We start from the raw sequence: 23,458 nt of genomic DNA on the forward strand, positions 1-23,458 counted from the left end.
TTCTTTTTGCGAATACAGACTAACACGGCTGCTACTCTGAAACCTGAATTACTCATTTGGTATAGATCACTTAACTACTAATTCTCCTTTGAGTTCTTGTCCGTGCACATGTACCTCATGCACTCAAGTTCAGAGTCTTTTGGCCAGCAGTATCTGTATGTTAGAACTCTGCAGTGGGACTGGGATCCCATGGGTCCCACAGGACCTGCTGCCATAATAGTGGGAGCAAGTAAAATGTACTTTTGTGCGGGTGGATTTGGATGGGCAAAAAAACCCAAACTGTTGTAATTTGTGGGAAAATACTAAATCTCTTGCCAGTTTGCAGTAAAAATTGTCTGAATTCCATTTATATATATATAACTGACTGTTGAGGTTTTGTTTTGTTTTTAAGCAGCATGGGGGAATCTCTCTTGCTGGATTTTCGGGATCTAAGGTTTTTGCAAGTGGAAACAGCATAAAAATGCAAGAAACAATGCAGGAATGGGTAGGAGTGGTTACTGCAGGGTGGGATAGGAACGGGATTAAAAAAATAAATTGTTAGTTAGTTTGTATAGGTAGTGAGGGGGATGTACTAGCCAAGATGGGCAGGGATGGTGTTCCTAGCCTCTGTTTGCCAGAAGCTGGGAATGGGCAACAGGGTCACTTGATTATTACCTGTTCTGTTCATTCCCTCTGAAGCACCAAGCATTGGCCACTGTCGGAAGACAGGATCCTGGGCTAGATGGACCTTTGATCTGACCCAGTATGGCCGTTCTTATGTTATGTTATGTTCTAACTGTGTGCTGTAACATTTTTGTATTTTTATGTCTGATTTTGTAAGCAAGTAGCTTTTAAGTGAGGTGAAACTTGGGGTACACAAGACAAATCAGACTCCTGAAAGGGGTACAGTAGTATAGAAAGATTGAGAGCCACTGAGTTAAAGCACTGCAGACCTCTATGGGTATCTTTACACAGCAACTAGACATCTACAAATGGCCTGTGCCAACCAACTAGGGTTCGCCAGGCTTGGGCTGCAGGTCTGTTTCATTGCTATGTAGACTTCTGGGCTTGGGTTGTTTTTTTGGTTGTTTTTTTTCCCAAAGTAAAATTGTTCTTGGCTACCTAGAAAATTGGAACATTAACTGAACAGATATGATCAGATAAAATGAAAATATTTGGCCCTCTGTAAGAATATAAGCTTTTAGAGCATGCAGAGGAGCTAAGATAAGGCCCAGTGTAACTTACCTAAGTAGAGATTGTGGTAGATAACAGTTCCTGTTCTTTTTAATAGTGGCAAACTTTAGAGCAGTTCATTTTAAATTATCCCGGTTAGTAAATACAGCTGAACCTCAAAATTGTTACTTAGCTAATTGACAGACCACACTAAGTCCCTCCACAAACATCCTATGATCTCTCCCTACTTCTCAGCAAATAGCAGATTGTTGTGATGAGGTCTCATGTTACTAAGAATTCAGTACTGAAGCACATTTATTGGTATTATTGCAAATAAATAAAGCTAACTTGTATCTGCCAGAATAAATGAACAATGTCCGTTTGTTACTTCCTTGCTAATCCATAATAGGTCTGCAGGTAAATTTGTAAAATTGAATTTGGATTAAATACACGCAGAAATATGAGGGTTTTTTCCTAGATTGTATCAATATAAGTACATGAAATACCCCAACTTGACATCACAAATTCATTTTAAATACATAGTATGATGTAATAGCTCACTATATAAATTATAATTTCAGTAGCACTGGAAACAGTAATATCTTTCACAAACACACTAACTTCAGTTATTGAAAAGGTCTCAGTGATTAAAAATGGTGTACTGGCAATGAATGTTTAATAGTCTTTCTCAGTCTGTTTTGATGTCCAGGTTCTAGACTGTTGACAGAAAGTGGGAGGGGTGTGTGGGTACAAGACAACTACAGAAGCTGATTGGTTTTCATAGACTTAATTGGCATGCACAAAATGCACCGTGTCTACTACAATTTTCTTTATTGTCATAACAGATAAGGAACTAGGTACTAAATTTTACATCTGTCTCAGTTTTTTAGCCTATTATAAAGGTTAATTCAAAAGAGAGAAAAAAGACAATGCTAATAATGTGTCTATGTAGCGTGTGTTCTTTGCCCAACCTGGTGGTAAGCGACTATTTCTAATGTGGTTGAGAGAGCCTGATTTGGATTGGCTCTTTTTGTGCCTCCTGCAGGAAAGTAACATTCTTGTCTCTCTAGGTGGGCATGGGTTCTGCAAGATGCTCTGGGAATCGCCTTCTGCCTTTACATGTTGAAAACAATCCGCCTACCTACATTCAAGGTACGGAAACAGTACAAGTGCCAAAATAAAGAACCTGCTCAGACATGGTGTATAAAAGGGCAGTTTTTGATTACACACATTGATTTGGAAACACATTTCTGGTTTTAACTGGTGCTGTGCGTGGATTGGGGCAAACGTGAACAAAGAAGTTTAAGAAATCAAATGGCTTGCACAAGGTTGGTAACCTCTCATTCAGTAGAGAGCTGGCCTCTAACAGAAAATAGCCCCTATCTGAAAGTACCAACTACTATCATATAAATGTGAGGTAAGACTTTGGGAAAGTCTTACCTCACATTTATATGTCCATGCAGGTGTCCATGCAGGTGTCCATGCAGGAATAGGACAAAGGGATAAAAACGAAATGTGCTTGTGCCCTCTCCACCATTGATGCAGTGCTCCGCTTTAGGCTCTCCCATAGCTTTCAGATTCATGGAGACAAAAAGACACTTGAAGGGCCAGAGTATTCATAATGGATCTTGGACTGGCCAAGTGCTGAAGTGGAGTCAGATTTATACCTGTTGAGATTGCTGGATTATCTTCTAGACAGACATCTACAAATGTCTTGAATCTTGATGTCTGATCAGGATGGCCCTTTCCAGAGCCCCCACCATAGTTCTTTAGGCCTCACTGTTACACTTAGAAGAGCTTCTGAAGGAGAAAAGAAAATCAAACCCATTGTTTCACAGTGCAGTCCTTCATGAATGTTCTTCCCCAGGGTCCACCTATTCTTTTTGTTTTTGTAAAATTTATCATTAGAACTTTCATTTGTCTATGAAGAGTTTGTTCTGATGACGCAGATTCCCCCTATGATATATCCCTGTTCTATTGCACCTTTTTGTATCCTGGCAACATTCTCGTTCTTTGGACTACATAAACAAACATGCAATGCGGGGGTGGAATGTGCTTTGGTATTTATGGGTCCCATGCCTCTGAATTGGGTACTATCCCAGATCTTGACTTTCCTCTTCCTTTCAATTGAATGTTTATGTCCTCTAGCTAATCATTCTGGGTCAGACTGACCCCTCCATCTCTTATTGTAAGCAGCTGCCATAGCAGATTTTCTCACTGGGCAAGGAAGATGGGCAACTTGACTTTGTGCAAAACTACTGTCAGAGGCCCAGCATGAATTGGCCAGAATAGAGTTATAGTTACTGCTGTCTAGCGGAATCTGTCCTCCAGAGCTATCCCACAAGTCCTAACAAAACAAAATTGCAGCATATTTAGACTTCATAGAGCAAGCATATTTCATGGCAGGAATTCTACTGGGAGGAAGTGTAGTGTCATAGAATCATAGAATATCAGGGTTGGAAGGGACCTCAGGAGGTCATCTAGTCCAGCCCCCTGCTCAAAGCAGGACCAATCCCCAACTAAATCATCCCAGCCAGGGCTTTGTCAAGCCTGACCTTAAAAACTTCTAAGGAAGGAGATTCCACCACCTCCCTAGGTAACGCATTCCAGTGTTTCACCACCCTCCTAGTGAAAAAATTTTTCCTAATATCCAACCTAAACCTCCCCCACTGCAACTTGAGATCAGTACTCCTCGTTCTGTCATCCGCTACCACTGAGAACTGTCTAGATCTATCCTCTTTGGAACCCCCTTTCAGGTAGTTGAAAGCAGCTATCAAATCCCCCCTCATTCTTCTCTTCTGCAGTGTCGTGTCTGAAGGATAATACAGTTACACATTGTGTGCAGGCAAAGATCTTTCCATGTGATATATCTGTGCAGAGTTGAATTCAGGAAAATACATGGGTATATTGAATAAATCTTGGAAACTGAATACTCTTGAACTGCTAACTGTAAATTTATTTTCATTAGCTAGCACAGAGTACATAAAATATCCACTGAAGCTCTCATCTTTCCCCCAGGGTTGCACCTTGCTCCTGATGGTTCTTTTTGTGTATGATGTGTTCTTCGTATTCATCACACCTTTTTTAACAAAGGTATGTACAGTTTGTCTCCAGTGCTTGCTGTTCAGAATGGACTGTAACCAAACAGCATATTTCTATGTGTGTTCTTAAATTATCCAGACATGCTGACTGAAGTGCTGGTTTACAGTTTCCCCTTTTTCTTTAGACAGGGCAGAGTATAATGGTGGAGGTGGCTGCGGGCCCGACTGACTCTGCCACTCATGAAAAGGTACTGTATGCATTTTGAAAACATGAGAGTATCTACTAGCTATTAACCTTCTGAGGCTTTCAACTTCTGAAAGGGTCAGACCACAAAGAGCTGCTGAAATGGCCTGGCACTTCTGGGGCCGCTAGTTTCAAAAGCATTTGGCGTGGAAATATAAAGCACTGCAGAGCTCCATGGGAATCCACAGCATTCTCAGAAGTAGAATTTTAAGTAACTTTCTGCAGTAGGGCCAATGTCGTCACATCTTGAATTGTAAGTTTTCAGTGCAGGGAAATTTATGTGCTGTATTTGTAAAGAACCATGTAAATATAATAATATTTAATATTGTTAAAGTCTGCTGAGGTATGGTGCAACAAGTACTCCTTTTCTTTTTGCGAATACAGACTAACATGGCTGCTACTCTGAAACCTGTATTTCTTCCATTTCCATGGTCAGAACAATATGCGCACTACCATGACGTGAAAAAGCACAGTGTAGTAAGGGCTTCTGGTGTGCAGAGCAATGAGTGGAGGAAGCTATTCATCATTTACACAGTACATTTAAATAAAAATCATTTAAGTTTAAAAAAAAATCTTCAAGCAGTACATGTTTTTTTCCAAAGACTTTAAGAAAGTCAAACCACTGAACTGGTGGAAGCACCTAGAATCAACATTTGTTGAAGTTCTCAACTAACTTTTGGGAGGAATAGTCTCCTTTACGGGTGCAGAAGAGTGTTTCCTCATTTTCGTTTATTCGACGAGTTCAGTTCAATGACTAGTTAATTCAAAGCTGAGAAACCAAATGAGAGTTGCAAGTAGGAAAGCTTGTTTTCTTTTTCCTATCTATGAATTAAAATAAGATGTAAGACAATGAGATCTAGTAGTTCTAAAATCTTGAAGGGACATGGTGACCAGAAACAATCAGTTCAGTTCACTACTACAGATAATACTTTCTTTGTTTAATAAAAGAGTTAGTTTTAAATGCAAAACATGTTTTGTTAAGGGGAAAAAAAGTAAGTTTATATATCCAGCACATTTGAGGTAGTTTTATTTAACTAGTTAAAACTTATTTAAAATGCTTGGTTTTTTGGATTTTTAATTGAATTCCAATTTCCATACAAATGCAGCTATTCGACATTGGTGAGGCCTCATCTGGAGTACTGTGTCCAGTTTTGGGCCCCACGCTACAAGAAGGATGTGGATAAATTGGAGAGAGTCCAGCGAAGGGCAACAAAAATGATTAGGGGTCTGGAACACATGACTTATGAGGAGAGGCTGAGGGAGCTGGGATTGTTTAGTCTGCAGAAGAGAAGAATGAGGGGGGATTTGATAGCTGCTTTCAACTACCTTAGAGGTGGTTCCAGAGAGGATGGTTCTAGACTATTCTCAGTGGTAGAAGAGGACAGGACAAGGAGTAATGGTCTCAAGTTGCAGTGGGGGAGGTTTAGGTTGGATATTAGGAAAAACTTTTTCACTAGGAGGGTGGTGAAACACTGGAATGGGTTACCTAGGGAGGTGGTGGAATCTCCTTCCTTAGAAGCTTTTAAGGTCAGGCTTGACAAAGCCCTGGCTGGGATGATTTAGTTGGTGTTGGTCCTGCTGTGAGCAGGGGGCTGGACTAGATGACCTCCTGAGGTCCCTTCCAACCCTGATATTCTATGATTCTATGACACAAATTCCAAGTTTTAAAAAAAATCATCTAGTAAATAAGTGCATTATTCACCATTTTCTAGCATAATAATAAATGTAAAACTTAAGAATCTGAATAGATGTATGGTAAGCAATATAGTTCTTAAATAAATATATATAGATACAATGTATCCTCCTGGTTAGCAAAAAAATACCAAATTATACGAACCATTGAGAACCAATAATTACAAAATACAAATGCTCAGCAGGATTAAAATCAGTGATTAAAGCAAGATTTTCTGCTTGCTGATTTAAATGATTAAAAACCAGTGATTTTAATCAATCCAGCCTGTTCAAGGGAGCTCAGTAAAATGAAAAATAACACTCAGATAATACTCATACTCATATATGTAGGTTTCATCTGTTTAAAGTCTGCATAACCAGTATGACAAGACGAACATGTATTTGGTACTGTTAGTACATGGGTGAAACCTTTCTGCTTTATAAAACATGTCTTCTCTCATTTCCAAGCTCCCCATGGTCCTGAAGGTTCCAAGACTGAACTCTTCACCATTGGCTCTTTGTGATAGGCCTTTTTCCCTCCTAGGATTTGGAGACATCTTAGTTCCAGGTATTTCTGATTGTTTGCCTAAGCAATATGATGCAAAAGGAAAAGTTCTTATTGACACATATTCCTTCTCCCTCAATTCCCACTCCAAGTGGTAAATTTGACCTGACTTCTCCTAAGCTGGTGATTCATAAACATACCCATTTTTCCTTTGGCTCTACTCTATTTGCTTTTCTTAACAGATAAATTAAATGAGAAGAATCTACATGAATTTGGTGTTATGATGAGACTTGTGCATGCAGGGAAGTCAAGAAATTTAAAGGGATGCAGGAGGTGGTTGGCTTATGTCCTGAAACATGAGCATTTATACTCTTAAATTTTGCATCCTGTCTAATGAAACTGAATGTTTTTATTAACCATATAAATATCTGATCTTTTAATTGTGCTAACTTTTAGCCTTAATGTCTTGTTTCACAGGGTCCACAGGGTAATTGTGTACTGTGTATTTTTTTTTTTTAATCCTCTTAGAGTTTTACATTTGTTGCCTTTAAGTATCATTGGCCTGAAATTTATGCTGGTCTTAATTCAAAGTTGTAGGGTTTTTTGTTTTTTTTTTCCATTTCACCAAAATTGATACACTCGTTTTTGAATCATGTATACATTTTTTTAAGTTTAGTATAGTCCTATAAGAAATTTTGCACACAGATAACAGTGAGAGAAGATAGTAATGTCACAATTGGCTTGTCTAATGATCTTGCTGGGATCTAAGTAGTAAGCTGAGTTTCAAGAAAATTAGTACAATAGGTATGTGGGGGAAATAATATCTTTTTTTGGACCAACTTCTGTTGGTGAGAGAGACAAATTTTGAGCTTGCACAGAGCTCTACTTGAGAACCCCGGGACCTCTTGAAGAAGAGCTCTGTGTAATCTCGAAAGCTTGTCTCTTTCACCAATAGAAGCTGGTCCAATGGATATGAGCATTAATGAGGAAAATTTCATATGCACAATATGAACTCTGCTATCCAGTATTCTGATTATTCATTGGAGACGCTGTCAAGTCTGCTCACTTTGGACTGAAAAAAATTGGAGTTGTTAATAATTTGGGCTGCTCTGTATGGTAATATGGCCCAGATCTTGAACTGACCTTTAAGGACACAGATATAAGCCATAAATTACCACTCTATGCACTAATATAGAAATCTACACGAATGTAAAGGGCACAAGTTATGGTTGCTGTCACTGTTAATGCTGCTTGTATGCTGTTATTTACATTGCATATGGACTGTCTGTTTACTGGAATGGTGTTTACTTACTGATGTCAAGTTTCTGATTCAATAGTTAATGTAAGCCAATACAGTAGAAGTGCATATCTTCTGTTCTATGAGTTGTGCACTCTTGTGAATCATATCAGGATGGTAGGGCACAGCTTATTAGGCAGGAAATCTAGCACGGTGGTGGGCCATCTTATAAGCACCTAGATAGGGCACTATGTTCTGTGCATCTTACAATTAGTATGTATGTGTTTAAAAACTGCTTAACTTTTCTTTACTTCCCCAGGCTTACTGGTAGCCTACTGCCATAGATTTGATATTCAGGTGCAATCCTCCAGAGTCTATTTTGTAGCCTGCACTATAGGTATGTATGACCCTGGTATTTCTACACAGCAGCTAGGGCAAAGCAAAGCCAAAGCTCTCATATTACATAACTTGCTTTTCAACTCTTATCTTGCTTTCAACAATCAAGCAGTGAAGTGGTTTAAAATAAATAAATAAAAACTGTACTACGTTTGAGGTTGGACCTTCGAACCCTAACTCACCTAGCATAACGCATGTCTGAGCTGCTTTGCCTGTCCAAACTAGAAAGTAAGCTCTTTGTTATGATTTACACCTTCACCAGAACCCTTTGGTTGAATTACAGTGGTTTTATGTATGCTTGGGATACATTTATTCTTTGTTATCATTGTAGTTTGCTTGTTAGTGAACCTTTCAAATTGCATTTATTACATGAGAGAATTCAAGTTTAGTGCTTGTCCTCTTGACTTCAGTCTTAAACTGTGTCTGCAAAAAAAATCTGTAATTGACCTCTGTTAAGTTAAATTAAATTGTAGAGACGGTAGTGTCTTCATAGATACTACTAGCTTTCTTTTAAAAGTCTGATTTTTTTTTATAACACTGAGGGCAGGTCTACACTAGAAGCTCTACATCAGTGCTGTAGCGCATCTTGTAAAGACACTCTGTGCCAACAGGAAAGCACTTTCCCATCAGCAGAATTACACCACCTCCATGAGAGACAGAAGCTATGTCCGTGTGGACAGCACTTAAGTCGCTGTAACTTGCATCGCTCAGGGGCGTGTCTTTTTCACACCCCGAGTGACATAAGTTAGATCAACTTAAGCAGTAGTGTAGACCTGCTGAGTTGATTGACTAACCCGGTGAGCTGCAACTTATCCTTTGTGGTTCTCTGCTAATGGAGGGGAAAAAAGTTTCTTCAAATTTGAGATAAACAGATAAGGCATTTTAAAATGATAGTCTGAAAAAATAGGGGGTTCACTTTCAGGAAAGGTTGTGAATGATTTTGCCACCTCCTGATTTGATAAAACTTTGCCTCAAAGCTAATTTTTTTATTTTGCCCTGCATGTAAGTAGTGATGTCTGACACTTTTGGGAGGCTGTTGGGTTGGTTGACTTTTGGCTTTATTTAGTACATTTCCACCAGGACCACCAGGAAATTTAGACTAGAAATTAGACGGAGGTTTCTAGCCATCAGAGGAGTGAAGTTTTGGAACAGCCTTCCAAGGGAAGCAGTGGGGGCAAAAGATCTGTCTGGCTTTAAGATTAAACTCGATAAGTTTATGGAGGAGATGGTATGATGGGATAACATGGTTTTGGTAATTAAATATTCATGGTAAATAGGCCCAATGGCTGTGATGGGATATTAGATGGGGTGGGATCTGAGTTACCCAGGAAAGAATTTTCTGTAGTATCTGGCTGATGAATCTTGCCCATATGCTCAGGGTTTAGCTGATCGCCATATTTGGGGTCGGGAAGGAATTTTCCTCCAGGGCAGATTGGAAGAGGCCCTGGAGGTTTTTCGCCTTCCTCTGTAGCATGGGGCACGGGTCACTTGCTGGAGGATTCTCTGCTCCTTGAGGTCTTTAAACTACAATTTGAGGACTTCAATAGCACAGACGTAGGTGAGAGGTTTTTTGCAGGAGTGGTGGGTGAAATTCTGTGGCCTGCGTTGTGCAGGAGGTCAGACTAGATGAACATAATGGTCCCTTCTGATCTAAATATCTATTTCATCTAACACTAATAATAACTGATGACATTGAAAAAGCTGAGGTGTGTAATGCTTATTTTGCTTCAGTTTTCACTAAAAAGGTTCATGATGACCAGATACTCAACAAAATTAATATTAACAATCAGGGGAAGGAATGCAAACCAAAATAGGGAAAGAACAAGTTAAACAATATTTAGATAAATTAGATATATTTATGTCTTTGGAGGATAGGATTATAATTCAAAATGATTTGGACAAACTGGAGAAATGGTCTGAAGTCAGTAGGATGAAATTCAGTAAGGACAAATGCAAAGTACTCCACTTAGGAAGGAACAATCAGTTGCACACATACAAAATGGGAAATGACTGCCTAGGAAGGAGTACTGCGGAAAAGGATTTAGGGGTCATAGTGGACCACAAGCTAAATATGAGTCAACAGTGTAACACTGTTGCAAAAAATACATCATTCTGGGATGTATTAGCGGGAGTGTTGTAAGCAAGACACAAAAAGTAATTATTCCGCTCTACACCATGCTGATTAGGCATCAAATGAAGTATTTGTCCAGTTCTGGGCGCTACATTTCAGGACAGATGTGAACAAATTAGAGAAAGTCCAGAGAAGAGAAAAAATTGGGTTAGTTTAGTCTGGAAAAGAGAAGACTGAGAGGAGACATGATAATAGTTTTCAAGTACATAAAAGGTTGTTACAAGAAGGAAGGAGAAAAATTGTTCTTAACTGCCGAGGATAGGACAAGAAGCAAGGGACTTAAACTGCAGCAAGGGAGGTATAGGTTGGACATTAGGAAAAACTTCGTAACTGTCAGGGTGGTTAAGCACTGGAATAAAGTGCCTAGGGAGGTTGTAGAATCTCCATCCTTGGAGATTTTTAAGAGCAGGTTGGACAAACACCTGTCAGGGATAGTCTAGATAATACTTAGTCCTGCCATGAGTGCAGGGGACTGGATTAGATGACCTCTCAAGGTCCCTTCCAGTCCTATGATTATGTGTCAGCAGAGCCTGATGAAATTCATCCTGTGGTACTTAAGGAACGAGCTGAAGCAGTTTTGGAGCCGTTAGCAATTACTTTGTGTACTCCTGGAGGACAGGAGAAGTTCCAGAAGACTGGAGATGGGCAAACATTGTATCTATCTTTTAAAAGGGGACCAAGGAGGAATTGTGGAATTCTAGACCAGGCAGCCTGACTTCAACACCTGGAAAGATACTGGAGCAAATTATTAAACAATCAGTTTGTAAGCATCTGGAGGATAATAGGTGTTATAAGGAATGGTCAGCATAGATTTGTCAAGAACAAATCATGCCAAACCAACTTAATTTCCTTCTTTGATAAGATTACTGACCTAGTGGATAGGGGGGAAGCAGTAGTGATATACCTTGATTTTATAATTTTGATACAGTTCCGCATGACATTCTCAGAAGCATACTCTTTACATGAAATTACTATAAGGTGGGTGCACAATGGTTGAAAGAGTAGTTATTAATAGTTTGCTGGCAAATTGGGAGGGCACATCTAGTGGGGTCCCGCAGGGATTGGACCTGGGTGCAGTGCTGTTCAGTAGTTTCATTAATGGCTTGGATAATGGAGTAAAGAGAGTGCTTATAAAATCTGCAGATTACACCGAGCTGGGAGGGGTTGCAAGCACTTTGGAGGACAGTTTTAAGATTCAAAATCTTGGCAAATTGGAGAATTGGTCTGAATTCAACATGATGCAATTCAGTAAAGACAAGTGCAAAGTCCTTCACTTAGGAAGGAAAAATCAAATGCACAACTACAAAATGGGGAATAACTGTCTAGGTGGTAGTACTGCTGAAAAGGATCTGGAGGTTATAGTGGACCACAAACTGAATATCAGTCATCAGTGTGATCCAGCTGTAAGAAAGGTTAATATGATTCTGGGGTGTATTAACAGGAGTGTTGTATATAAGACACAGGAGGTAATTGTCCCACTGTACTCATCACTGGTGAGATCCCAGTTGGAGTACTGTGTCTAGTTCTGGGCACCACAATTTAGGAAAGTTGTGGACAAATTGGAAAGAGTCCAGAGGAGAGCAACAAAAATTATAAAAGGTTTAGAATACCTGACCTGTGAAGAAAGGTTAAAAAACTGGGCTTGTTTAGTCTTGAGAAAAGAAGACTATGGGGGGACCTGATAAGTCTTCCAATATGTTAAGGGCTATTATAAAGAGGACAGTGATCAATTGTTCTCCATTTCCACTGAAGGTAGGACATGAAGTAATGGGCTTAATTTGCAGCAAAGGAAATTTAGGTTAGATATTGGGGGAAACTTTTTAACTATAAGGATAGTTAAGTTCTGGAAGAGGCTTCCAAGGGAGATTGTGGAGTCCCCATCATTGGAAGCTTTTAAAAACAAGTTGGACAAACACCTGTGTGGGATGACCTAGGTCTGCTTGGTCCTGCCACAAAGCAGGGGGCTTGACTTGATGACTTCCCAAGGTCCCTTCCAGCCCTAGATTTGTATGATTCTATATGAAGTATATGGAGTTTGTAAAATCTACAAATCCTATTAGATGGAGTTAAGGATGACTGCAGCCTATTTTCAGACTCCCAACTCTGCAGACTCGCGAAAGGAAATTCTTAAGCCATCAAGGGCTTAAGCTATTTCCAGTTGAAGGCTCCAAAACGCTTTAGGAAAAACTACTGTAGGGATTCCTACAACAGTTGCTAGCTCCAAAGGGACTCCTAAGATGATTTGAGCTACCTTGCTTCTGCATTTCCATTCACAGGTTTGGGGTGTTTAAGTGTAATCTTTAAATTTGAATTTCTTGACTAAAACTGCATTATTTTGCTGTGGTATTCTCTTAAATCAGCCTTGCAAAATTGACATAAAATGTACTAGCCTACCTACGGAATTTACTTGCATACCCTTTGTCATAACACCTGGATAAACAATATATTGCCTCCCAACAATAAAATACTTGCCTCATATGGGTAGAATTTTGTATGGCTGCTTTAAGTTATAGATTAGCATTTATAACCTTAACTTTAAGTGATTGAAGCTCTTTGTCTGGATATTTTATTTATCTTCCTGCACCAGAAATAAGCCCACAAACTTGCACCTTGCAAGCTTTTAAAGGTCTTCTATATTCATTAATATTTTCTGCAAATATATAAATGTTTCAATGAGTAGTAACATTCTAATGGGGGGCATTCACGCCTTGAGCACCTTCTACTGTTGTGTGTGGTGCTGTAGACCTTTTCCCACTCCTTGCACCCTGTGTAGGTTGTGAACCTCTCTTGGCGGGTCTTCAGTGCCTTGGCCCTTCAGCAGGCGCTCACAGTCAAAACGAAGCCATTCTGGAGTAGCAAAAGTCCAAAAACTATCTGCCCTCCCCAAGGTCTTCAGCGGCTCTGGGCTCTTTAAATTCAGTCCTTTCCTCAGTCTTCCAAACAAGCTTTGTCCCCTTCTTGGGGTTTTCATCACTTAGCAGGTGATCGGTTGGGGGAATCCAGGCATGCCCACTATGCTGTGTTCCAACCCAGGGACTCTATAAACAGAGGCCATATGCACTCACTTCTGTTTGATGCTGCTACTTCCCTGGGCCTCTTCCCACATAGCCCCTTTATCGTCCCCACCTAACCTCAGGTTAAAGTTCTCAGCTCCTCTCTCTCACAGCTTAAGCAAACGCAGCCTGAACCAAATGCTGGTGATTCCTCAAGTTCATTTGGCCAGAGAGGAGCACCCTTCCTTGCCCCTCTGCTCTCAGCTAGGAACTGTCCTGCTAAGGTCCTCCAGCTCCTTTTATCTGAGCCTGCTGAGCTCTGACTGGCTGTTTCTGTGAGGTCTCTGTAGGCAGGCCTGGAGGACCCATCTTCACTGTTCCTTTCCTAGACCAGGATGTAGTAGGATTGCAGGGCCTCCAGGAGGAGGCCACAAAGGGCCTGGTATACCCCATCACAAACACAACTAGGTATTTATTTAATGATGTTGCAGTGATGCCCAAGAATGTGAGTGAAAAACCAAGCACTTCCAGATCACAAGAAGTGCTGGTTATAGTGGTCAGGCAGTATTTATTTGTTTTCATTAAAATATTGTATGGTTTAAATACAAGGCCTTTTTTGCTATTTTTTAAAATTCAAGTGATTTAATAAAATGTTTCATTGGTTTATTTTGCCTTTGTAAAATTGCTCTAGATACTGAGTTAATTGTACCACAAATACTGCACAATTGGATCACTCTTCTTTTTGTCCTGTTTCACTGAGAGACAATGTCTCATAGTCTAGCACAGGGGTGAGAAAACTTTTAGGCCCTAGGGCCACGTCTTGGTATGGAAATTGTATGGCAGGCCATGAATGCTCATGAAACTGGGGGTTGCGGCGTTGGAGGGGGTAAGGGCTCTGGCTGGGGGTGTGGACTCTCGGGTGGGGCTGGGGATGAGGGGTTGGGAGTGCAGGAGGGTGCTCTGAGCTGGGACAGAGGGGTTCGGAGAGTGGGAGGGGGATCAGGGCTGGGGCAGGAGGTTGGGGCATGAGAGGGAGTCAGGGGTGTAGGCTCTGGGTGGCGTTTACCTCAAGCAGCTCCCAGAAACAGCTGCATGTTCTCCCTCCAGCTCCTATGCGGAGGCGCGGCTAGGCAGTTCTGCGCTCTGCCCCGTCTGCAGGCGCCACCACTGCAGCTCCTGTTGGCTGCGGTTTCCAGCCAATGGGAGCTGCGGGGGCAGCGGCAGCGTGCGGAGCCCCCAGGCCACCCCTACACGTAGGAGCCAGAGTGGGGACATGCCACTGCTTCCGGGAGCCGCAGAGCGGGGCAAGCCCCTGACCCCGCTTCTCAGTGGGAGCTCAATGGCCGGATTAAAACATCTGAAGGACCGGATGCAGCCCCCACGCTATAGTTTGCCCACCCCGGTCTAGCAGATAATCTTTCCATGTTTAGCAAAGAGTAATCCTGAACAAATGTTGGACACAGAATGGTGGTATTTAGGGAAGACTGCAAAACACTATAAAAGAAGGTTCATACTCCTAACTGAAGAAAGCTATCATTAGAAAGTTTTTCTAGATAATTGTACTGCCATTCTTGACCAGAACTGTATCTGAATTATTTTCTTTTGCTATTTTTATCTCCTTTTAGCATATGGCATTGGCCTTCTGGTGACCTTTGTAGCCTTGGCATTGATGCAGATGGGTCAGCCAGCTCTGCTCTACTTGGTGCCCTGTACTCTTATCACTAGCTTTGCTGTGGCTCTTTGGCGTAAGGAGCTTGCAATGTTCTGGACGGGCAGCGGCTTTGCGGTGAATACCAGTTTGATATGAGTGTCTTCAAGAAATACTAATATTATAAATCCTAAATAGCATTAAAGTTGAGTAAAATATTGTAGTACTATCCAACAAAACAAATGTTCATGTTTTGGTCCTAAAGAGTCTTTTACAGGCTTTAGCAATTGCATAACATGAGCCTTGGGATTTTCTGCTTTAATGTTTGTAGCCACTAAAACGGACCAGGATAAAGTAGATTAGTCCCTATCTATCCACCCTGATCCTGCTGTAAGTCTTGGTAGTTGTAACAAACAGCTTTATTGTAAGTTTTATTAATTATAACTTCATCAAGTAACTTCCATGAATATGAAGAATTGTAAGGATCTTTTTGCAGGTTAACAAAAGGAGGTAAGGGATAATTCACTGAACAGATATTTAATATAAGGGTAAAGATGCAGAAAATCAATTCAAGATCCTGCATAAAGAGACTAGATTTTTCATAGGGTGTCCCACAAGCTTCTTTCAGGAGACCTGAAACGTCCTGGTTTTTCACTTAAGTCAAAACACTTGTGTATTTGTTATGTTTGGTTTTTAGAACTATTTTTTTTTTTGTTCAAAGTGTATTGCTGTACAGAGTATAACTTATTGCGTGTTCACCAGGAAACACTGTACAGTGGAATGAGAGTTCAGTGTGATAAACAGTATTCGGAGTGAAGAGAAAAGTCCAGTATCAAAGCAGTTCTTTTGCTCGGAGTGAATGCTAGTCAATTGATAAGTGTTTCATGATGAACTTGGGCCTTGTCTGTACTACAAAGGGTTTGCCAATATAATTATATCAGCCTAATTATACTGGCAAGCCCACCTAGTGGAGACGTTGCTTATACTAACAGGAGTTCTTTTGCTGATATAGCTTATGCCAGTTCCCTGGCTGAACTGAGCTATCTATATCACTATGTCTACACTTGGGCGTTTGCCAGCATAGCTATGTCACTTAGGGTTGTGATTTTTTTCATATACCCAGCTGACATAGTTATACTGGCAACGTTTTGAAGTGTGTACACCCAGGCCTCACTTAGAACACTAAGTTACTATGAAAAATCCTCCCCTCGGAGAATTATGCAACTATTGGGTCAGAAGCTGGCAGTAATAACACCAGCACACTTTACAAAACAAACACTGTAGTCCTTGATTATTTTCATGGCCCCAGAATGTTTCTACAAAAGTCTCTGTTTTTTTTATTTCTAAAATATAGTCAGCTTATTCTGAAGGCAGTTCATTGTGGAATGAAAAAGGGTGTCTTCCTTTGTTTAAATCCTGCTGATACCCACAATTTGTATTTAGTATCTATATCCCATTGATAGCCAAACTTTTCATAGCTGAAGGCCACATTGGAAACTTGTTGGGAACAAAACTGCAGCTGATTTGTGTAAAAGAAAGCTGTCGCTAACATCCTTAGAAAGAGGTGCAGCCCATTGCAAATCAGTGCAACATGGGTGTTCAGATGAAGATGGTTTGTTAGAATCTGTATTCTCTAGATTGAGGTTAATGATAGCTATAGAGTGGGTTTTGCCCATCTCTGGTCTACACAAATGCCAGGCACAAAGCTAAGCAGCAGGTTGAGTTTGAGTTGATAATGCATAGGAAGCTTGACCTTTAAGTTTGAAGAAGCTTGTTGGAATTAAATATACAAGTCAAATGGCAATTCAGATAGGAATAGCATATATAGAAGTGATAGACAAGAGCTGAAAGGAGGAGAGGTCACTTTCTATTTAAGAGAGCATGCTACAGGAACAGGTTTCAGAGTAGCAGCCGTGTTAGACTGTATTCACAAAAAGAAAAGGAGTACTTGTGGCACCTTAGAGACTGGTTAGTCTCTAAGGTGCCACAAGTACTCCTTTTCTTTTTGCTACAGGAACTAGACTTGAGCCCTCATGATGCAAATGGAAAAAATGAAACAGTGGAAAAACCAATAGACCATCTTACAGGTAGTCTGTTAGAGACACCTGATCATGGGGAAGACCAGAGCAAATCACTGGTAAAGGAACTAAAACAAATGGCTACTGCTATCCAGATGTTTGGGACATTATCTGTGTTGAATTTGATTACTCTCCAGTAGAAAGGAAAAGTTAGAGATAGGACCTAATGGGTAGAACTTGTGGCCGGGGTCTAATTTCTCATCTCGGTACTTTGTGAACTTGGGTTATCACTTAACATTTCTTATACCGCAGTTCCTCAACTGTAAAATGAGAATAAAATGTCTTAGGGGAATTGTGAAGCTTAATTAATGTTAAAATACTTTGAGATCCGGTGAACTGTGCCAGAAAAGTGCCAGCTGTTATTTATTATTAGTGAGGATGGGAAGCAATTGTCACCATGGCAGGTAAACAGGAAGAGAGTTGAGCGTGCTTCCCATATCCGTCGGAGATAATGAGCCTATAGGCTTTAAGCATTTAATTAGATTCCTGCAGAGAGCATTCTCCCACTGTTTGTTACTCAGTGGGACCTGGCCAGAGAATAGATGTGCAAATCTTTCAACCATTAGGGATGATTTGAATTAACTGCAGTTGCGCAGCAAGTAATCCTTCTCCTTTCAGTGTGCTTCAGTTCATATTTTTGAATTCCTTCACCAAAAGGTCATTGCTGTAATTGCTGTTGGCCATTCAGTATAATGATTGGTCTCCTGTAAAAACTAGCATGTTTTGAGAAATTATTATTTAAGTTGCCCCTAGTAACAATAGTGGCTCTTGTTACTCACTTAATATCATCCTAAAAATTATTTTTATTTTTTTATTTTTTTACAGAAAGACCTACCTCATCCTCCCTTGGTGCTGGCTCCTGTCAGCTTCCCCAACCCCCCCAAAGAGATGAATGCACCAGCATCTCAACAAGAAGCAGAACAACAAATGACCAACCCCACGCTTCATGCAGATGATCAAAATAACCCCTCCCTGTGTACAGAGGAGCTGCCTAACTTGAATACCAAGGAGCTGACCAATCCCAGCATGCAAGCAGAGCAGCCACAAATTTCCATCCCACAAATAGAACAACAAACCAGTCAGAACAAGGATGACCCTGAAAGCAAGAGCCTAAGAGTAGAAAAGAACCAGCTGGATTAGATGATGAAATAGGAAATCTTTTTTCCCCTCTCCCCATCTCCAAACTTTCCCACATAAAACCAGTATGTAGACTGGTTCAGTAGTGTTCACATTCATTGAGGACCCTCACTGGGAATCTGATCATCAAATGCAAGGATATTCTGCCTTTGACTTCAGATACAGCTATACATTTCAAACAGCTTTCTGAAATATGGTGCTTTACAAAAATTCTGATGTATGAATTTCAGTGATCATTTTATTAGTTGGATGCCTTTTACCTTTCCTATTTCATTATACTAGGGTAATATTAAGAATTTTTATTTATACAGTACTCTGGGCTTGTGTGGCTGTTGTGCTGCTTTAGTATAGCATAGATTAATGTGGAGGAAAAGCATTGGACAAGTCTGCTACAATGCTAAGCAGGGAGAAATACTGTAGTTTTGTAGATTTTCCCTCCTTAATACTTTTAAATTTCTGCTTGTAAAATGCATTGATGCAAGTGAATGGTTTAATATAAATTGACACTCAAGAAATGTTGAGAACTGGTTAAATTACCAGCCTTCTGAAAAGATTTGTTTTACCATGGTGCATTAAATGCATCTCTTTCCTCAACGTTTTTTTTTCCACTTCCAGGTGCCTGGGTTGGATGATATTCTAAATTAAAAGGCAGGATGCATGGATCTCCAGTAAGCACTGTAAGCACTCCTATGAATTCTAGGGGCTGTCTTTGAAATAAAATGTTCACTGAGTGGACCTTGCAGAATAATACACAGTAGACAAGCTTACTCAAAGTATCTTTGCTGTTTTGTTTTGTTTTTAAAAGCACCCCACATCCTTATTTACCAGATAAATCAGATCATAAATAGTAACATTCTGCACAATTTAGTGGTCAGGCAGAATGGTATGCAGGAGACTTTAAGGACTGACTTTGATATAGGAAGTTCAGCTGGTTTCTTTGAATCTCTACTTACTATTATTTTTATAGGTTTCAGAGTAACAGCCGTGTTAGTCTGTATTCGCAAAAAGAAAAGGAGTACTTGTGGCACCTTAGAGACTAACCAATTTATTTGAGCATGAGCTTTCGTGAGCTACAGCTCACTTCATCGGATGCATACTGTGGAAACTGCAGAAGACATTATATACACAGAGACCATGAAACAATACCTCCTCCCACCCCACTCTCCTGCTGGTAATAGCTTATCTAAAGTGATCATCAAGTTGGGCCATTTTCAGCACAAATCCAGGTTTTCTCACCCTCCGCCCCCCCCCCCCCCCACACACACACACACAAACTCACTCTCCTGCTGGTAATAGCCCATCCAAAGTGACCACTCTCTTTAAAATGTGTATGATAATCAAGGTGGGCCATTTCCAGCACAAATCCAGGTTTTCTCACCTCCCCACCCCCATACACACAGAAACTCACTCTCCTGCTGGTAATAGCTCATCCAAAGCGACCACTCTCCCTACAATGTGCATGATAATCAAGGTGGGCCATTTCCAGCACAAATCCAGGTTTTCTCACACACCCCCCTACCCCCACCCACACCCACACACACAAACTCACTCTCCTGCTGGCAATAGCTCATCCAAACTGACCACTCTCCTTACAATGTGCATGATAATCAAGGACTATTACCAGCAGGAGAGTGAGTTTGTGTGTGTGGTTTTTGGAGGGGGGTGGGGGGGTGAGAAAACCTGGATTTGTGCTGGAAATGGCCCACCTTGATTATCATACACATTTTAAAGAGAGTGGTCACTTTGGATGGGCTATTACCAGCAGGAGAGTGAGATTGTGTTTGGGGGGGCGGAGGGTGAGAAAACCTGGATTTGTGCTGGAAATGGCCCAACTTGATGATCACTTTAGATAAGCTATTACCAGCAGGAGAGTGGGGTGGGAGGAGGTATTGTTTCATGGTCTCTGTGTATATAATGTCTTCTGCAGTTTCCACAGTATGCATCCGATGAAGTGAGCTGTAGCTCACGAAAGCTCATGCTCAAATAAATTGGTTAGTCTCTAAGGTGCCACAAGTACTCCTTTTCTATTATCTTCATGAATATAGCTTTGATTTCTATGGGTTTGTCTACCTTACAAATATTTTACTAGTATTGCTATACCTGTATGGCTATGTGAACAAAAACCGCTAGTGTAAATGCAGCATATGCCCACAGAAGGGTTTTTTCTGTTGGCATAGTAACACCACCTCCCCAAACTATGTTAGTTATGCCGACAGAAGCACTCTTCTGTTGTCATAGCTGCATCTACACTTGGGGTTTATAGTGGTGTCAACTGCAGGGACGGGGTTCACACCCTTGGCCAACATAGCTATGCTGAGAAAACTTTGTAGTGTAGACTTGGCCTATTGCTGAAGAAAAGTCTGAAGTTCTCTTCAAAGGAGAGCATGTGGTGCAGCTGTTCGTGGTGTGCAACCTCTTCATAACTGGTCAGCTGCCACAAGTTGTTTTTGTCCTAGGAGTGTTCAAAGTGTGACCTGCAAAGTTTTAGAATGAGGCCATAGCCACCTTCACTTGTGCTAGAACTGCAGAATAGATGCCCTACCATGCAACGGGAGAGCTGCATCTCCACAGTGAAGTTTAGGGAGACTACAGTCTATTCAGCTTTAACCAGATTAGGTGCAACTGCACTTCATAAATTGCCGATGCAGCTTTTCAATATCCAAAATGTGGGCATCTCTTGTGTAACCTGACTCATTTCTTTGCACACCTGTGTTGCACATGCAGAGGGGCAAAGTAGTCAGATTAACTTTTGTTCATTATAAATATTATGCAGAATATATTCTGTTTGAGAATTTACTGATCAGAGCCATTTGATTTATTTCTAAGACATTCACATTCTTTATTTAATTATAAACATTCCAACTCATTCAAAAAAACCTTGCATTTTAAATGCAAATAACAAGGTTTTCAGGATCCTGTTAATATCCTGGAAATAGAATATAATCTTCAACTCAACTCTGCCACTCAATAAATACAGTTCTTCTGAAAGAAAAATTATTGCAAGACATATAGTGTGACACTTTCAAGAGTATAGTCTCAATAGACCCTAAGAAATGCATTAATATTAAGCTCCAGTTGGCCTTTTGGATCAAGTTTTGAAAGGTTTTCAGTTGGCAGCTGTACATGATAATTCTGTTTCTGTTTTTCTTCCGTTGAGTAGGCCTTCTGAAAGTTTATGCTGTGTCTTTTAGACTGTAACCACTTTCTCTCTACTGTTTCATGTTAAGTGGACAATATTCATTTTCCAGAATATTAGAGGCTTTCTGTAAAACTACACTATGGGTTCAGAAGTTTACCATCTTCTGCCTAAGCCTTGATGACCTTAACTGGGCTCTGTCTGCCAAATTGACTCAACTCTGGCTGAAATGATGGTGAGTTTCTTGAAAGGTTTTCTGAGTCCTAAAGTCTGTAGTGTGTTCAGATTTGGTTTTCAGATTAACTGAATGCAAAGTGTTTTGAACAGTACTAAAGAGATTTTACCTATTTTATTTCCTCTTCTCCTTTATGGGCAGTATTGTCTTTGCTGAGGGTAAGCTGAACCAGTTTTTAGTCATGCAGAGTGACAGAGATGCTTGTATTGGACACTTCAGCCATCTGGATGATGCCTTAATTTAAGCCATTTTATAAATATGTATATTAAACATTTATTAAAAAAAAACACTGTGTTTAAATAATAAACTTGACAGACAAATGCCAGGAAATTCAAAGTTGAGGCTGATGTGTCATGACATTTGAATTTCCTTTGCCTTGATTCTCTTTTAACCATAACATTAAACATAATTTTTATATATTTAATAGTCAACCTGTTTTATGTGGTGATAAAGTATTAAGTTTTATCAAACTTCCTGAAACATTCATTTCTTTTCATTTGCCGTGGTGTTGCTTCCAGAGGTGAAACAGAGGTCTGATGGGAGAACGTAGACCATCATGTTGCCTGTAACTAAATTGAAAAGAAAGAATTCAGAACATTATAACTAGCTTGTAGTAGGCCTTTCAAAGTCACTTTTATTGTGTAGTCATCTTGGCTAATCTGTTTAGAAGAGATAATTTGCCTTTACTTTTGCGAATTATCCCTACAGATGTCATGTTCACATTTCACCTCCTATAAAGACTCATGTAAGGAAATGGATATGTTTTGCACACTAATGCAATACCTCTGATTAAAATAGGTGATTTGGAGATGCGTCCCATGCTTTGACCATTACAATACTGTTTTAAATCAGGTGACCCTGATAGGTCTATGTGACTGAGACTTTCTGAGCTCTGTCTCTCTGCAGAGCAGTAACACTGTCCATCATGAGACACCAGTTTGTTTTAAATGTTTCATTATAAGGCTACATTTTTCTATTTTATTTTTTTAAAAGCATCCTTGATTGGTTTTAATATTGTAAAACTCAATATTGCATTGAAAAGAGCTAACAATATTTTCATAAATTTCATTTTTTATTAATGCTCAGGCATTTAATATTTGCATCCTTCAATATCTGGTTAACTGAAAATTAATTTGCTATAATAATCAGAGGATAAAGAATTTACTTCCACAAATTTGTATGTGTTCAGTCACAAGTACTTGTTTTAGTGACATACATTTTTGCTGTTTCATACTCCTTTAGAATCACTACAACAGTAGGAGAGGGAACTAGGTTTATTTTGGCTCAGGCATCATTAAATTCTAATTAGCACACCAAATCCTGTCTTTAGTTCCACCTGTCTGCCCTGTTGAAGACAGAGGGGTTGCACAGATGGAACAGAGGACAGAATATGGCCTGCAAAATTTTGAATAGAGGTGCTGCATGAATCAGAAACACTCAGAACACTATTTTAAATTATACTTCTCTTTCTTTAGTAGTATTACACACGAAGAGTATTTTTAAGTGCAATCCATTACAGCATGAGAAAACTTATCCTGCTTTTTAAGATAACAGTGAAAGATAAGACAACTCTGCAAGTGAAACTCTGTAGAAATTAAACCCCTGAAACCACTTATCATTGACTGAAGGTGAACTTGTAATCTAATCAATCAATGAAGTTCCTAGAAAAAAGGAGGGGGGAAAATCAGCAACATGTATTCAGCTTTTTTCTGCATCTTTTCCACTAGGATCATTAATACATCTGTAGAAGATTGCCAGTTTACTCCATTGTTTTTATCCTTTTTCTGTATTAACCACCTCTGATCTGGTTGTTCTTGTAGCTGATTTCTTTACCTCTCAGCTGAACTTTCAAGC

At 40.0% G+C, this 23,458-nt stretch overlaps 1 protein-coding gene across 6 annotated transcripts in view; it reads left to right on the forward strand.

Moving 5' to 3' along the window:
• The window catches only part of SPPL2B (signal peptide peptidase like 2B), a 103,149-nt gene that overhangs the window by 68,346 nt on the left and 11,345 nt on the right, over positions 1–23,458 (forward strand). For 2 of the 6 annotated variants that reach the window (XM_077841830.1, XM_077841829.1), the window contains exons 9-16: positions 2,223–2,304; positions 4,171–4,245; positions 4,379–4,441; positions 6,577–6,676; positions 8,170–8,247; positions 14,996–15,156; positions 17,922–18,910; positions 21,482–21,604. In XM_077841830.1, coding sequence (XP_077697956.1) covers positions 2,223–2,304; positions 4,171–4,245; positions 4,379–4,441; positions 6,577–6,676; positions 8,170–8,247; positions 14,996–15,156; positions 17,922–18,236 — 874 coding nt within the window. In that variant the 3' untranslated portion in view covers positions 18,237–18,910; positions 21,482–21,604. Of the gene's footprint in view, positions 1–2,222; positions 2,305–4,170; positions 4,246–4,378; positions 4,442–6,576; positions 6,677–8,169; positions 8,248–14,995; positions 15,224–17,921; positions 18,911–21,481; positions 22,266–23,458 lie in introns of those variants that run through there. The other 4 variants (XM_077841831.1, XM_077841833.1, XM_077841828.1 and 1 more) reach the window with 3 other exon arrangements.

This window comes from Eretmochelys imbricata, chromosome 25 (genome assembly GCF_965152235.1).
Source record: "Eretmochelys imbricata isolate rEreImb1 chromosome 25, rEreImb1.hap1, whole genome shotgun sequence".
In the NCBI taxonomy this organism is placed as follows: domain Eukaryota; kingdom Metazoa; phylum Chordata; order Testudines; family Cheloniidae; genus Eretmochelys; species Eretmochelys imbricata.